General features: G+C 36.8%; 1 protein-coding gene across 11 annotated transcripts in view; it reads right to left on the bottom strand.

Moving 5' to 3' along the window:
- Nucleotides 1-14,412, bottom strand: part of PUM2 (pumilio RNA binding family member 2) — a 72,197-nt gene that overhangs the window by 29,506 nt on the left and 28,279 nt on the right. For 7 of the 11 annotated variants that reach the window (XM_079297910.1, XM_079297916.1, XM_079297909.1 and 4 more), the window contains 7 exons: nucleotides 8,508-8,613; nucleotides 8,030-8,217; nucleotides 7,223-7,395; nucleotides 4,002-4,272; nucleotides 3,617-3,710; nucleotides 1,648-1,773; nucleotides 685-824 (listed from right to left, as the gene is read on the bottom strand). In XM_079297910.1, the coding sequence (XP_079154036.1) occupies nucleotides 685-824; nucleotides 1,648-1,773; nucleotides 3,617-3,710; nucleotides 4,002-4,272; nucleotides 7,223-7,395; nucleotides 8,030-8,217; nucleotides 8,508-8,613 (1,098 nt within the window). The remainder of the gene's footprint in view (nucleotides 1-684; nucleotides 825-1,647; nucleotides 1,774-3,616; nucleotides 3,711-4,001; nucleotides 4,273-7,222; nucleotides 7,396-8,029; nucleotides 8,218-8,507; nucleotides 8,614-14,412) is intronic. The other 4 variants (XM_079297911.1, XM_079297913.1, XM_079297914.1 and 1 more) reach the window with 2 other exon arrangements.

Below are 14,412 nucleotides of genomic sequence, written 5' to 3'. Positions count from 1 at the left end.
TCATACAATACTTTAAAAATTTATCCAGAGTAACAATAGAAAATTAGCATTTTTTTAAAAAGTACTTAAATGGGATTTTCAAAAAGTTCTTGTAAAACTTGCTTCACCAAGGCAAAAACACCATATGGCACATGGTGACGCTGTAATACAATAATGTCACAGAAAAATAAGCAGGGCATTCCCTCCTTCCTGTGAAGCAACAAAAATACTGGTAACATCTTTATTTCCCTACTTTTCCCCCTGCTTTTTGAAGAGACAGAAAAATGTGCAACATTCAATCTTCCAGCTAGTTTATGAAAACATAGATCAATTTTTTCTCAAGCTCAAAAGAAACAATATCCTCCTAAAATTGCCAGAGTGCATCTTTTCATCCCCTTACATCAGTTTTCCAGATTAAACTTTACAATAATTTACTACACAGGAAGCATTAACTGCACACACAATAGCACAGCAACCTGAAGAAAGGAACCATTTTTTCATGCTTACTCTCTTAAGAAACAAGACTGTAAAATAACTTTAACATGGTGTGAGACAGTGACAATCAGTAAGGAAATTGAGAGTTTTTAACATTCATTTATTATACAATAAAAAGCACCAGCTGAATTATGTCAGATTTTCTAGCTGCTGACCCTTATATTCTGGAATGTTAAGGTAAGGCACCTCTGCTTTTCATGCTGAACATACCGGTTGCTGTCCCTGCTGTGCCTGGGAAGCTGCTTGCTGATTAGCTGTGGTATTTGCTGCTGCAGCTTGCTGCTGGAATAAATTGGCTGGATACACCCCCCATGGAACACCATAATACTGAGGTGGAACCACAGCAGGACCTAGAATCAGAAAGCAGGATTATTCCACCTAGTGCAGCTGCTTAAAATACTGTTTGCAGCATCCCTCATTGATCCATCTTCTCAGTTTCAGAAGAGAAATCGGTATAAAAAAGAAAGAATTCCCATATTAGCTAAAATGACACATTAATACAAATAGGTTAATTAAAAAAATTCACACCAAGTTATATCTTCTCTATGAAAAAAATTAATACCCTCTTGAGACTCAGATGACAAAGAAAAACCTCAAAGCATTCAGAGTCTGTGTACCAAAGAACATTCAAAATCAGTTTTCATGTTTGGAAGCAAAGATCATTTCAGAATATCACAAAATGAACAAAATTTATCCTCCTGATAGTGATGTACTGAGACTTTGATCATCTGAGATTCCTCCTTTCTGTAGGATGCACTTGCTTATAAACACAACTATTGCCTGTGCCTGCACATACATGATGCTCTTCAAAGAGGGCACACTTAACTCTTCCACTCTATTGATAAAGAACCTGCAGAAGAATAGTATCTCTGTATCACGACATTGTACATATAAACCATTATGTATACAAGTCTTTTAGCTTTTTCTACTGCCTTCTTTGTAAAACACCATGTGGAAACAAAGGAGTTGGGTTTTTTTTAATGTTATGCTCAAGTCTGAGCACTAGCTGGGACTTGACTACTCAGTCATGTTGTTTCAGAGTGATATCTAGTAACTTTTTAATGTCTGCTTCCTAGAACTACGTTTGCAGAGAATAAACAGGACCAATTTCTTTTTTTTCCTCTTTTCATCTGGTGGAATTATCAAGACAGACATTTTCCAGTGTTCAGTTACCTGCTAGGGTAGCTGCTGCAGCTAATCCAGCTGCAGTGTACGGGTCAGTCCCTGGAGGAGCAGCACTGATAATATATGGGTTTGGCACAAAAGCAGCTGGGGCCAAGCCTGCGGAGAATACGCCTGCTGCAGTAACAAACAGAGTTTCATTACAGCCAACATTCTTAGCAAGCATCATCATACTCACACCACCCAAATCACACAGCCTATCTGTTAAAATCAGAACTGCTTGTACTTTGGAAGCTTTTAAGAGCAGGTAGATAATTACAGAAATCAACACTTCTGTGTCTTCTCATCAGTCCTTTCTTACTAATCCCAAGGCCTAACAGCTTTGTTTTGTTGGATCTACAAACTCCAAGGTGATTTACCTCATATGTGTCTATCCATCCTTACACAGAAGGGATTATCCAAAGTGGAATTTATCTTGCCCAATTTCAACTATCTGAAAGTTAAACTAGCCTTGCACGGAAATCTGTAGCAGACAAGTCACCCAGTGTCTGAAGTGAATCAGCCAGATCAAATGAACTACCTGCTAGAGACAATCTCTCTTCACTGACAATTAATAAAAGATTTAACCAGGTGGTTTAAGTCAGATACCTAGCTTTTAAACATCCAGTTATGAGATGCTAATCTTACTTCCCAAGAATCCTAATTTGATATAGGAATTGTAATGGAAGGAGACAACTGCAGAAACTCTGGCAAACAAAGCATCGCTACCCAGAGTTTCCCCTGTCAGTCGAGTTCACCTACTTTATCCAACACTGAATCAGCAACTGTTGCAGCAAGTAAGGCACATCAGTCTATGTCCCTTGATAAATTTCTATTAATATGCACATGAGAAGGGGTGGATTTTAAAGAGGAAAATTTTAGTCAGCACTCAGTAAGCACTTCATTCAAAGCAGAGGCTTCTCCAAAGTTTAGAAGTCAAAGACAGAACCTGTGGACTCACATAAACATCTCAACCTGCCATTTTTCCAGCTCTCAGCTTGCATGTGTCAGCTACATAACAGTCAAGAGCTGTCACTTTTCAATCCCAGGTACAGGTTGCTGATCCCTGTCTGAGCAAATCTCCCAACCTACCTAAACAAGCTGGTGGGAAAACTTATTTGCAGGACAGCATGGACACAAGTCACTGGAGATGCTTCCTACTTCTGCCTGCCTGAGAATCCCTTTATACTCACAGAGGAAAGACATTTGTGCACACACTTCAACAGCCCAGGAACTGGAGGTGGTGGAAATCTTTAAATCCTATGTCCCTTCCTTAAATAAGGAATTGCTTCCACATATATTCCAATATCCCTCCCCTAAACACCGACAGCTTCCTCACAGTGGAAGATAAAATTGTCACTGAAATAAAGGCTCCTTGTTGAGTTACAGCACATGAAGAACTTTATGTAATTAACTAACTCACTGAACTAAAGGCACTGTAAAAATGCCTGCTAAAGAATTAGCTCTATCACAAGGGTATCTGCAAGAACAAAGAGCTGCTTAAGTGGTGCCATTAACAAGGAAAAATTCAAACTTAGTCAATGCAACAGTGCAATGCAATGATTTTAAAATTCTACTCTACAATGATTTTTAACTGGATTACTAAAAATACTAAGCTGCAACAGAATCTTAGAAATGCATATTGCTTTTTAGCATATAAAGCTAGTTTCTATTACTGCTTATAGCAGTGAGCATTTTTTACTTTTACTCCCATCAACAATCAACCACTATGCTACAGAAACATACATAAGTTTTATTTCTTTGTATACAACTGTCCAAAGGGGAAAATTTACATCAGAAAACCTCCACTAAGAACAGTAAAGTCATAGGCAGTCATTCTGAGTTTTCATGAGAACCACTGCAATAGGCCAAGTGATCAGTATCTATCTGAATGAGAAGACTGGGTAAATTGAAAGGATTCCATCAAATCAACACACCCACTTTTGCCAGGGACACTTTCTGTACTGTACAGAAACCTCACCTATGTGTGGCTGCTGAGCTGCAGCCAATGCATATTGCTGCTGCTGGGCTGCTGTCAACTGCTGAACAGTCAGAGCATTAGTCCTCTGGAAAAGCTATTGGGGAAAAAAAAAAAAAAAAAAAAAAAAGATGCATTTCAGATTTCAAAAGTCAGAGTTATAATATACCTGGATTTGCTTATGAAAAAAAGTCAAACCACGCTTCTGTAATAGCAAGTTACTAAACTAGAAAATTGTGCAACAATATTCTTCTAGATTAATTATACAGTTATTTGCCCTTGACTAAGGCACATATAAAATAACATTCAATACAGTGAATGTTGAAATGACTGATTATCAAGAGGATAATCAACCTAAAGGATCAATTTGCCACAGTCCATTACTAACCTGCTGCTGAGAATTGTAGTCAAAAAGTCCTACAGTAGCTCCTGAAGAGTCCATTTGTACCTGATTGCCAGGATAGTCAAACTGTAGAGAATCAAGACCAACTTGTTCCATGGCATCTAGATTCTGATTTTCTGGATTTGAAAATTCTTCTACCAGAGGCTTGTGGGCTGTAGGATTGGGAAGCGGACCTAATCCTTCTGTGGTGCTGGGATTGGGGCCCAGGCGTTCAGCTACTTCTGTTGGGGAGGCTTGTCGACTTCCAGGGGTACGACTGTTCAGGAGAAATTTAAGACAGACTCTTCAACTTTAAATAAAGCTGTCCACAGGCAGAGTACAGTATTTCTACTTTCAAAGCAGCTCTGAACTCAAGAGACTTTACAAAGGGAAGCAACAGACTCATTTTAACATTTTTAACCAGCATGCACTGATGGCTCAAGATAAAAGATGCATTTAACTCTAAAGCATAACTTTGGGGGTTTTTTCAGTTTAAGACTCACTACAGAGCCCTTCATATCACTTGTGAGAAAAACAAACTGATCAGTGAGGCTGTTTTGAGTGGAGTGAACTGTAGTCACCTATGAATTTTGGGATGTCTCTATTGTATTTTGGTAGACATGAAATGTACTGAAGAGAAACTTAAAAAGAAGAAAAGGCTACGAGCGTTTCATGCCAAAGAACAGAATCATTCAGCAAAATTTCAATTGGAAAAGACAAACATACAATATAGTAACCATTTCTGAGATCTGAAAAGCACGCAGTATTTTTTTTTACCTTGAGTAAAACAAAGCAATTCATTTAGTAGGTGACTAAAAGATTTCATTTCCTACACAACTCATTTGACTATACTACACTGATGACTGGTGGGGAAAAAGTGTTCCTAACATAACCCTGAGTAGAATATACAATATCATCCAGTATTATATATAAAAGCTAAACTGGTCTCTCATCTGACTGGCAGTATTAATCACATTCCCACAGACTACAGGGGATGTTTCGTACACTTGTAAACACCTCCAGGCAAACAGATGAAGTGAGGTGTCAACAGAGTAACATCCTAAAAAGACTCCCAACACTATTTGGTTAGATTTAGGATACCTTAATTTGGAGTGGCACTGCACCTTCTGTGGGAGACCATATTGTTTAGACTATCAATTTTTACTGGCAAAAATCTAAGTTAACTACTAGGAAAGAGTTATGTGAGAAAATCCATGATCCTCTAACATTATTGCATTGGCAGAACTTTATGATTCTCAGGAAATGTAGAACTCCTGGTTAAGTTTGCTTTACTTGTGAAAACTTTGCTCAAATACCAAATGCAATCTTGCAGAAAGAACCTGTATTTATTCTGGCAGCACAGTGCCAGACCAGCTTGCTGTACTGCCAATTCTAGGTGAGAGACAGCCTTGGTGCTACCTATTCTGCTTCCTCTTCAGGGCTCCAAAGCTGAAGTATCTGCTCCTCACTGAAGCACATCACTAATGCAAAGAAACTACTACTGCTTATGTCAAGGCTGATAATAACATTTAAGTCTGTACAGCTAGAAATCAGCCTTTTAGGGAGTTTATTGCCTGATTTATTACTCTGGACAACATAAGTCAAGGAAAAGAAGAGTTTTTTGACTAGAGGTTTTTCTAATGTAACAAGCAACCTCATGATGATTGTATACAACATGCTGGCTTACCATCTAAGTACCCTGGCAAGCAATCATGTCTTGCTCAAAACTTGAGTTTAAAGCCATTTAATATTCCCTATTTTTCCCAAGAGAAATACAACATAAACAAAGTGAAGAACAAAAGGAAAAAGGCAGTTATTTTAGTACATACTTAGTTTAAAAATGCTACAAGTACAATAAAAATACAAGGAGGAGGACATGATGAAGTTTCTTTGTTAATACTTATGGTTAGCTAATACAGGTTGCTGTTCTGGTGCTATTCTGTTGCTATAGTTAAAGTTGTGTCAATACTTCAATTATAAACCTCTGTTTGGAGGGCTCTATACCACCACTTTATATGGCCCATTTCATTTAGATGGCCTTAATTTTTTCTTGAGAGGTTTACTGGCTTTGGATGCTTTTTTGCATTTGTGTATTTTTGAATAATTTCTCTCTTTAAATAATTCAGAAGCTACTTTACAAACACCTATTTCAAAATTGAAATAGATACTGGTAAAGAAAAGCAGGACGCAAGTTATTCTGTATTTGTGATGGGTAACTTTGTTTACTGTGCTTATTGCAGCACACATCCCAAAGAAGCCAATGTGAGCTCTCTGGTATGCTTGGTATTGTATTATTTTCAATTATACATCTTGAAAAACAGACTTGAAGAATCCCTCCTTAGCCTCAGGTAAATACATTTTTAAAAGGGTAGGAAATACTTACGTATGGGATTCAAACATGCATTTTAATATACTTGTTCAGTAATGAACTAATGAAACCACAACTATCTGGTCATGTTCATCAAATTAACACAAATTTATGAGCAGCAATCTAGTTCTCTATCTTTTTAATTCTTCTGCATGACACTTACAAATGCATTGCAGTCATTCAAGAAAGAAGGATCAGCCCTTAAAAATACTCATTTTAAAATGCAGTTTAGTATTAGCAAAAAAAAAAAGCAGACTGGCTGTGCTGTCATACAAGAGTTCACTGTTCAAAAGCTGGAGCTTGGTCCAATCTATTTTCCCCTAAAAAAACAACCAAACCACAACACCATTCCATAGGTGACATTTAATTACATGAATAGGAAAATACATTGCTCCACCTTAGTCAAAGATATGGCTTCTATAAAGACTTATGGGGAAATGATTAGTTGTGTTAGGCTGTGGTCTCCACTAGCAAAATCAGAAGGAAAGTTAAAATTCTATAGAACTTACTCTCTACAAGAACACTCAGATGCAAAAGAGCATTAAAAAGAAGCAGAGAGAGAAAGATATTTAGTTTGACATTAAAAGGGTTAAAGTTTTCATCCCTCTTTAATTCATCGCATTCAGAAGGTACCCATTTACTTTTAATAGTTACTATGTTAAGATGAATTTGTCTCATGAGAAGTGACACACACATTAATGACATCCTAAGAAACATGTGGCACAGCGGGAAAGGGAGGACTTGAGAGGGAAGAATCAGTCTGCAGCTGGGGAATGTTTAAAGCTGACACACAAACCAGAACTGTAATAATGCCCTTAAGAGACATGCTTGTCTTCTTGAGAAACAGTTAAAAGCTTACTTAAAATCTTTGCAATCGGCATCCATTCCATTTGGCAAACCTCTGCCATTTATTTTAGTAACATCCTCATCATCTCCTTGTTTAAGATCTCTGTTTTTGTCCTCCTCAAATGGAGAAGCCTTGCCTTTCTGATCTCCTTTCTCAGGTCCATCTGTTTCAGCATCTCTAGTCCCCTGAGGAAAAAGAATCTGTTTGATTCTGAATATTGAACAGAACACAATAGGAGCACCACAAGGTGACCTAATTCTACACTACAGTGCACGTAAACAATACAAACAGTTTGCTGTCAATGAAATTGCATTTGGTGGGTAACTTGGTCATCAAGTTTCAACCACATGCAATTAATAACTGCCAAAATGTGAAAAGGAATGCCAAGATTTATAATGGAAGAGCTAACTCAACCTTAACTATAGCGGTGCTGTTAAAGCAGTAACACTTTGAATTAGATAAAAGTTTATTTTATACAATTAAAACATCCAGTTACAAAACAACCCCGCATGAAAACATACAACAGGAAGATCTTGAAAAAAGCTCACCACACATTTTAAGTTAAGCTATTTGCAGTCATTTTCCTACCTTTAAATAAAAGTTTTTAGGAAAGCACTTTAAGACAGCTATTTAGTCAAGATTCCCAAACCACTTCCCTCTTTTCCCCCTCCAACCAAGGAAGACAGACAGATAGCAACTACACACTTCCTTCCAAAGAAGAATTAAAAAATAAAAACAGACAAAGAGAATAGAAAATATAACCATGTAACAAAGATCACAGCAGGTAACCAGGCAAGCTTAACACACTGCATTACTTACAAAAGCTCCTTTCCTAAACCGGGAATCCAATTTATCAGCTGGAGAGGAACTTAACACATATTCTACCATGCTCACTCCAAGGCCACCACTTTCTGATCGTGGAGACAATACAGCATTTACTTCACTGTTTCCATGAAAACCCTGTCCAGGCTTTCTCTGTACCATAATAGGCTGGGACATAGAATGGTCTGTTAAAAACAAACAAACAAACAAATAAATAAAACTATAGTATTTGTAAAAATACGACTTGTAATGTTTTTGCATTTCATTACAACAGCAACATGAAGACAAAAATTAAATTAAATAAAAAATTCCAAATAATGGTTTCAAAAAGTACTATTGAAACACAATCACCATGCAGCATTTTCACAACTAAAATTAAAGGAAAATAAAATTTAATATACAGTTAAAAATTTGCTTTGAAATGACATTCAGCAATCATGACTGATTTTTCAGTACATATACAACAATCACTTACGAGGAGTTCCCCATGCAGTCTCTCTCCACTCGTCACCAAGGAATATCCCTTTTTGTCCATCTTTTGCTGAATCATCAGGTTCCCAAAACTTTTTGGCAGGTAAAAGCTGTTAAAAAAGATTATGGTTTTACTTAAATATGCTTATAGATGGGCAAAAATAGCAATACTATTAAGAGGATATGCAAACAATTAGTTTTGCATCACGGAGTCATACAATGGTTTGCATTGGAAGAGATCTGAAAGATCATGTAATTCCAACTTCCCTGCCCCAGGCAGGATTGCCACTTACTAGAGCAGGTTACTCAGGGCCTCATCCAACCTGGTCTTGAACACTTCCATGGATAGGCAGCTACAACTTCTCTGTACAACCTGTTCCAGTGCCTCACCACTCACAAGTAAAGAATTTCTTCCTTATATCTAATCAAAAATCTCTCCTCTTTTAATTTAAAATCACTTTCCCTCATTCTCTCACAATCAGACCTTGTAAAAATTTGCTCTGCCTCTTTTTTTGTAAGCCCCCTTCAAGTACTGTAAGGCTGCAATGAGTTCTTTCCAGGCTGAACCACCTCAGCTCTCAACTTGTCTCCACAGCACCAGCAGAGCTGTTCCAGCCCTCTGATCATTGTGGCCTCCTCTGGACCCACTCTAACAAGCCACATCTTTCCTATGCCAAGGACTGATACAAAATTCAGCTTTCACTAAAGCAATGCACATTGCTGCGGAAATCCTAACACTTGAAATCTACTTTCCATTACTGAAGCTAATGCTGTAAAAAGGAATCTCTAAAAGGACCCAAAGAGGATTGAGATTCTGAAGTTATGAGGAAGAAATACAAAATGTAGAAGCAGCTGTGAAAAAAGCAATCAAATTAATCCCTGTGTTAAATCAAGACAATCTACTCAGAAGTTTTAACTAACAGGGCCTTCCTGCCAAAGACTCAAAAGCTTGGCTGTTAACTAATACTGTGATAACCAGAAAGAGCAGCAGTTCATTTGTGAAGTTCCCTTCACTTGGAAATGCATCATGTTCCAGATTCTAAAAAGTGACTAATACACATGGCAGCAAGTCAGCTCCTTTAGACCATAGAGCTGTTAAAAATCTGTGACATTCATATGTGAAGTTCCATATACCAACACTGTTATTTAGATGTATGTTTTTTTTTTTCATTCCTACTCGTTAAACAGAAAGTGTCATGTTAGATCTGTATCACTTCTTGTACTGTCTTCAAGGACAGAAAGACTTAGTGTGACATGACAGAAGCACCAAACAAACAAGAATTCCTAAAATGCTAGCATCCTTTTCACTTTGATTTTACTACTTTATTCCTGTATCTTTTCCCATCTGTAATAGTACAACTACCAAACTCTGACATATTTTCTCTATATGTAAATAAAAAATGTATTTGCAGACAGAATAGGTACTTCACAAGGTACATGAACAGAAAATAAAGTGAAAATAACTTGCAAAACATAGGGAAGAAGAAAGCTGCACAATCCATGAGATTCATCAGATTGTGCGAAATGTAATGTTGTATTTAGAATTTTAAATGTTGTGAAATTAGAAAAAACCAAATGTAATCTGATGGAGTTGTTTGCAACAAATGAGTACATTCTGAAAATTTGCTTCTTCTGTAACTTAAGTGACTAAAAAACCCTTCTGAACTTCACAGTTGTTTATCATGAGCCTTTATGAAACTACTAACAGGAGTCAGTATTTCATATAGATATTCCTTAGTGTGACACTGAAAGCGCTTGTGAAATCAGCCTCAAGAGGAGGTGGCTAAGATTGGCCACTTGCAGGACTCAGTATTAACATTCAACAGAGCTGACAAGAGTTCCTCTGGACAAACTTAACAATTGCTGTTTTTCTGTGCTGCCCAGAGCTCTTACCAGAAATGAAAGGGTTTGACTGGTTAACCTCAAATCCCTGAGTTCCTTACAGAAACTCCTTAACAGAGAAGGATTCAAGGGGGAGGATGACAAACAACCAAAGCTCAACAAAACATACAGGAGAATGTCATGGCTGCAAGAGGTGCTGTACTGTTGTGATCTGCCCTGAGAGAAATGCTCCCTCTCAAACACATTGTAGAATCACCACCAGGTGTCAACCAAACATACTCTGCGAGCAGCAGATATTAAGTTTACCCCAAATTTAAGGGATGAAGTTAGCCATCTGAAGGCAGAGAAAGACTAATGGAATCTTACAATTGCACTTCAACTAAAAGCAGAAGATTACACATTCCAGATCTGCCTATGCACATCATTTTTAGCTTTCTATTTGTAATAGGTTTGCAATACTACTTAATTTTAATTTTATAGAAGAGTGGTAGAAGAGAAAGTAAACATTTAATGTTATCTACAAAACCCTGATTTTGAGAATCGCATTTTATTTTAAATGCTAAGTCAATTTCAAACGTGTGTCCAGCTGAGGGCTTTGAAACATGCAAGTGAAGGTGTCACCACCTAACACAACCTTGTCAGAATAAAACACATAATATCTTGGGTGTCATAAAATGAGAATTACCTGAAGTATGCTTACCCTGAAATTAGTAAATTCCACTATCAGATAGGTATGTTCAGACAACTCAATGTTAGGAATAATAAGCAAATTTAGAGCAGAACACACTGTAATACTGGGTTTGATATCAAAATTCATTCATATGATTAGTATGAGAGGGAAAACTCTGGTAGTTTTCCCAGGTAGAAAGAAGCACTAATCCTCACTGCAAAAGTACAAGTTGTTTGGGGGAGGGGGGGATTTTGCTACTGTTGTTGCTTGTGAAAGTTTTTTAATGTTTGTTCTGGTTCTTTGGAGGTTTGCCCTTCTGTTTTTGGTTGTTTTTTTTTTTAACTACTTACACTCAAATTCCAAACAGATAAATTCAACTGCTTTCTGTCTGCATGTACTTTGGTTCACAAATATCATCTATACAGAGAGGCTAAATTTAAATTATGAAGGATTAAACAGATTTACTGAAAAGATTTTTATAAAGTTTCTACACAACAAAGTCTCTCAAATAAATAAATACAATTTTACAAAGCTAACAATATTGCAACTCCCTGAGAGTCACTGATTTAGATTTATCATTTATTTTGACAGATGGATATGTCATATATTATGCTCTTTTAAAATCAATGTAGTAGCTCTTGGACTGCCAAATAAGCACCCCTATCAGTTACCAAATATTTTAATTGTGGAATTAAAATAAAAGAAGTACTTTTTAGAAAAACAAAACACGTATTCCTCTTTGACAGACAGGAAAAACAATGTGCTTGATTAGTTCTAATGAAAAAGACCTCATCTAGAAGTCATCTCAAATCAATACAAGTACTTTAAATCATTGTGCTTTACTCTTTGATAACATGTGTTTTCTTCAACATGCTCTGCATATAGGGCAACAAAACACAAACTTTACAAAGATACATCCAATTATAAGTAAAAATAATGGAGAAGGTTGTCATATTTCTTACTAAACACACTCCAAAGTACACTAAGTCCTTTTTAGTATCAGCACTGATCCCTGTTAGGTGTCTGCCAGATGAACAAAGCCCTTTACTACACACAAATGATAACAATCAGTTATGCTAATGCTGCCTTCTAACCAGCTCTGATAGGAAACTCCACAGTCTCCATTGCTGTCTTTTGGAATTAAGGATTTTTAAATTATTTTTTAAAATTTAAGATCAGAAGTTTTTCCTACAGAGCTCAATAAACACCTCAGCTGGATTTCTCTAAATGAAGATTTGACACTAGAAATGAATACTTTGTTCCTAAAATCAACTCTGTGTGCTTTGACCTTGTAAGTTAAGCCAAAAGACATTATCAAAAGAAGATACACTTTTCTGTTCTGCTTGGCAGCAAGTTTAGTGTGGCTGTAGTGGGTCACTCTAGAAGTCCTGCAGCCCATTTTGGCTCGCCCTGACACAGCAAACAGATGCCTAGAGAGAAACAGCACCATGCATTCTTATTTCTTCAGAATACCAATGTGATCTTACAGGTCACCATGGATTTTGGGAGCTGGAGCCAGAAGCATCATTGGTGTATAACCAATGTAAGAATTTAACCAAATTTTAAGAGACATTTAGAGAAAGATGTCTGCAACACAGATTTAACAGCCTCCTAATGTCAAGTATTGATACCCAGTTGTGAAGAAAAGTATCAGTAAGGATTAGAATTATGAAAAAGAAATTAATTTCAGTTCAGAGGAAAATTTTGGCAGACAGAGAAAATGAGGAACATGATCTCCCAATAGCTAGAAACAGTTCACTTGACATGACCTCTCTTTTATACCTTTCAAAGCATATAGGATGATAGCATATAGAAGCCTCTACTAATTCTAGCTGGCTTTATAAAGACATTTCCCTTAATATTCTAGAGGGCTATAATCAAGAAGATTAAAACAGCCATGGAATGTATCCCAGAACTACTTTATTGTTGTGCAATACACCGAGAAAATTACTGAGTAAATCAACCTAGCTAAGTGAATCTGTATTACCTCAAGATACCTGGAAGACATCATTGAAATGAAAGACAAAATAACCTGGTGAGGGCAGGGTCACAATACAGTATAAATTTCTGATGTATCAAAACTCTGGCTCTTTGTGTCTGTTTTTTTTTAAACATCTCTTTAAATCCACTGAATGCCATGTAAACAAACCAACAGAATCCTAATAGTGCAGAAATACATTCCTCCATCTGAGATAACATAAAATGAGGATTGGTGTGAACAGACATATATACTGTAATTTAATTCCCAGGCATTTGTGCCATCCTTCACTTTCACTGCTTTCAATCTTTTTAGAGTACTTTGTGGGTGTCAAGAGACCAAATATCATCATCACTGTTAACCATCCACTCTATCACACTGCTAGTACTATCACAGATACTTCACTAACACTTCTACTTCTCAAAAGCAGTTTTAAGAGCTGGGTGGGGAGCAGCATGGCTACTCGGGTTTCTAAAGAACAGGGCTTCATCTGTTATTGTTTTTCTCAAATGGGAGATGATACAAAGACAACCCTGGATGAAGCAAAAAGTGCTGAAAAGCCAAGTGACTGCTTGAATGCTTCAGTAAAGTAAAAGAATCAAGTAGGAATGGCCACGTGTCAGCTCAGAAACATTCTGCAACTAGAACATAGCACATATTTTTTATCAGTAAAGTTTTCATTCTTCCATAAAGACTCCTACCATTATTTGAAGAAAGTTAGGATGCAATATTGTCACTGATTCAACTATCAATTGAATTAGTTAAATATCCAGTAAGACAAAAGGATCCACATTTGAAATCGTAATACAACACAAATTTCTTCACCACGTCCTGTCAGGGCAAATAACCCTAATACTTGTCAATTACCTTCTAAACAGTTCAGGGAATTGCTTTTGAAGGAGTCAAGTCATCCTTCATGTTCTTAAATTCCTTTCCCCAACCTTAAAGTACACTGACTTAAAAAAACCCAAACAAATCAAATCAGTCAAAAGAAATAGTCCCTCTTCCCTCCAGCTACATTACATAACAGCACTCTTCAACCTAGTTAAAATCTTTTAAAGTGTAATTACCAGTGAAAAAATAGTAAATTACCACACACTTCTGCTGGGTATGCCAGCTCACTTTTATTGGAGCCAAACCTTTTTTTCAAATCCCAGTCTCCTTGGCTTCTTAGGAGGAGCAAGCAATTGTTCCACTAACACATATACAGTGACACTGAAAACATGCCTCCTTTCATAGAACACTGCACTCTCACAAAAAATGACCCTTTCACTTCCCTAGAACTATCACTCATCTAACAAGAATGGCATAGACACAACAGAACCAGTCAATAACAATCCCAATGTTCTTCTAACGTACTTAGTTTCTCTTCACCTTAGACAGAAATAATCAACTTGTCTTAAAAGAAGCTCTTTGCTT

The sequence above is a fragment of the Erithacus rubecula genome (assembly GCF_903797595.1).
Source record: "Erithacus rubecula genome assembly, chromosome: 2".
NCBI lineage: Eukaryota > Metazoa > Chordata > Aves > Passeriformes > Muscicapidae > Erithacus > Erithacus rubecula.
This window is presented reverse-complemented; position numbering and strand designations above follow the sequence as displayed.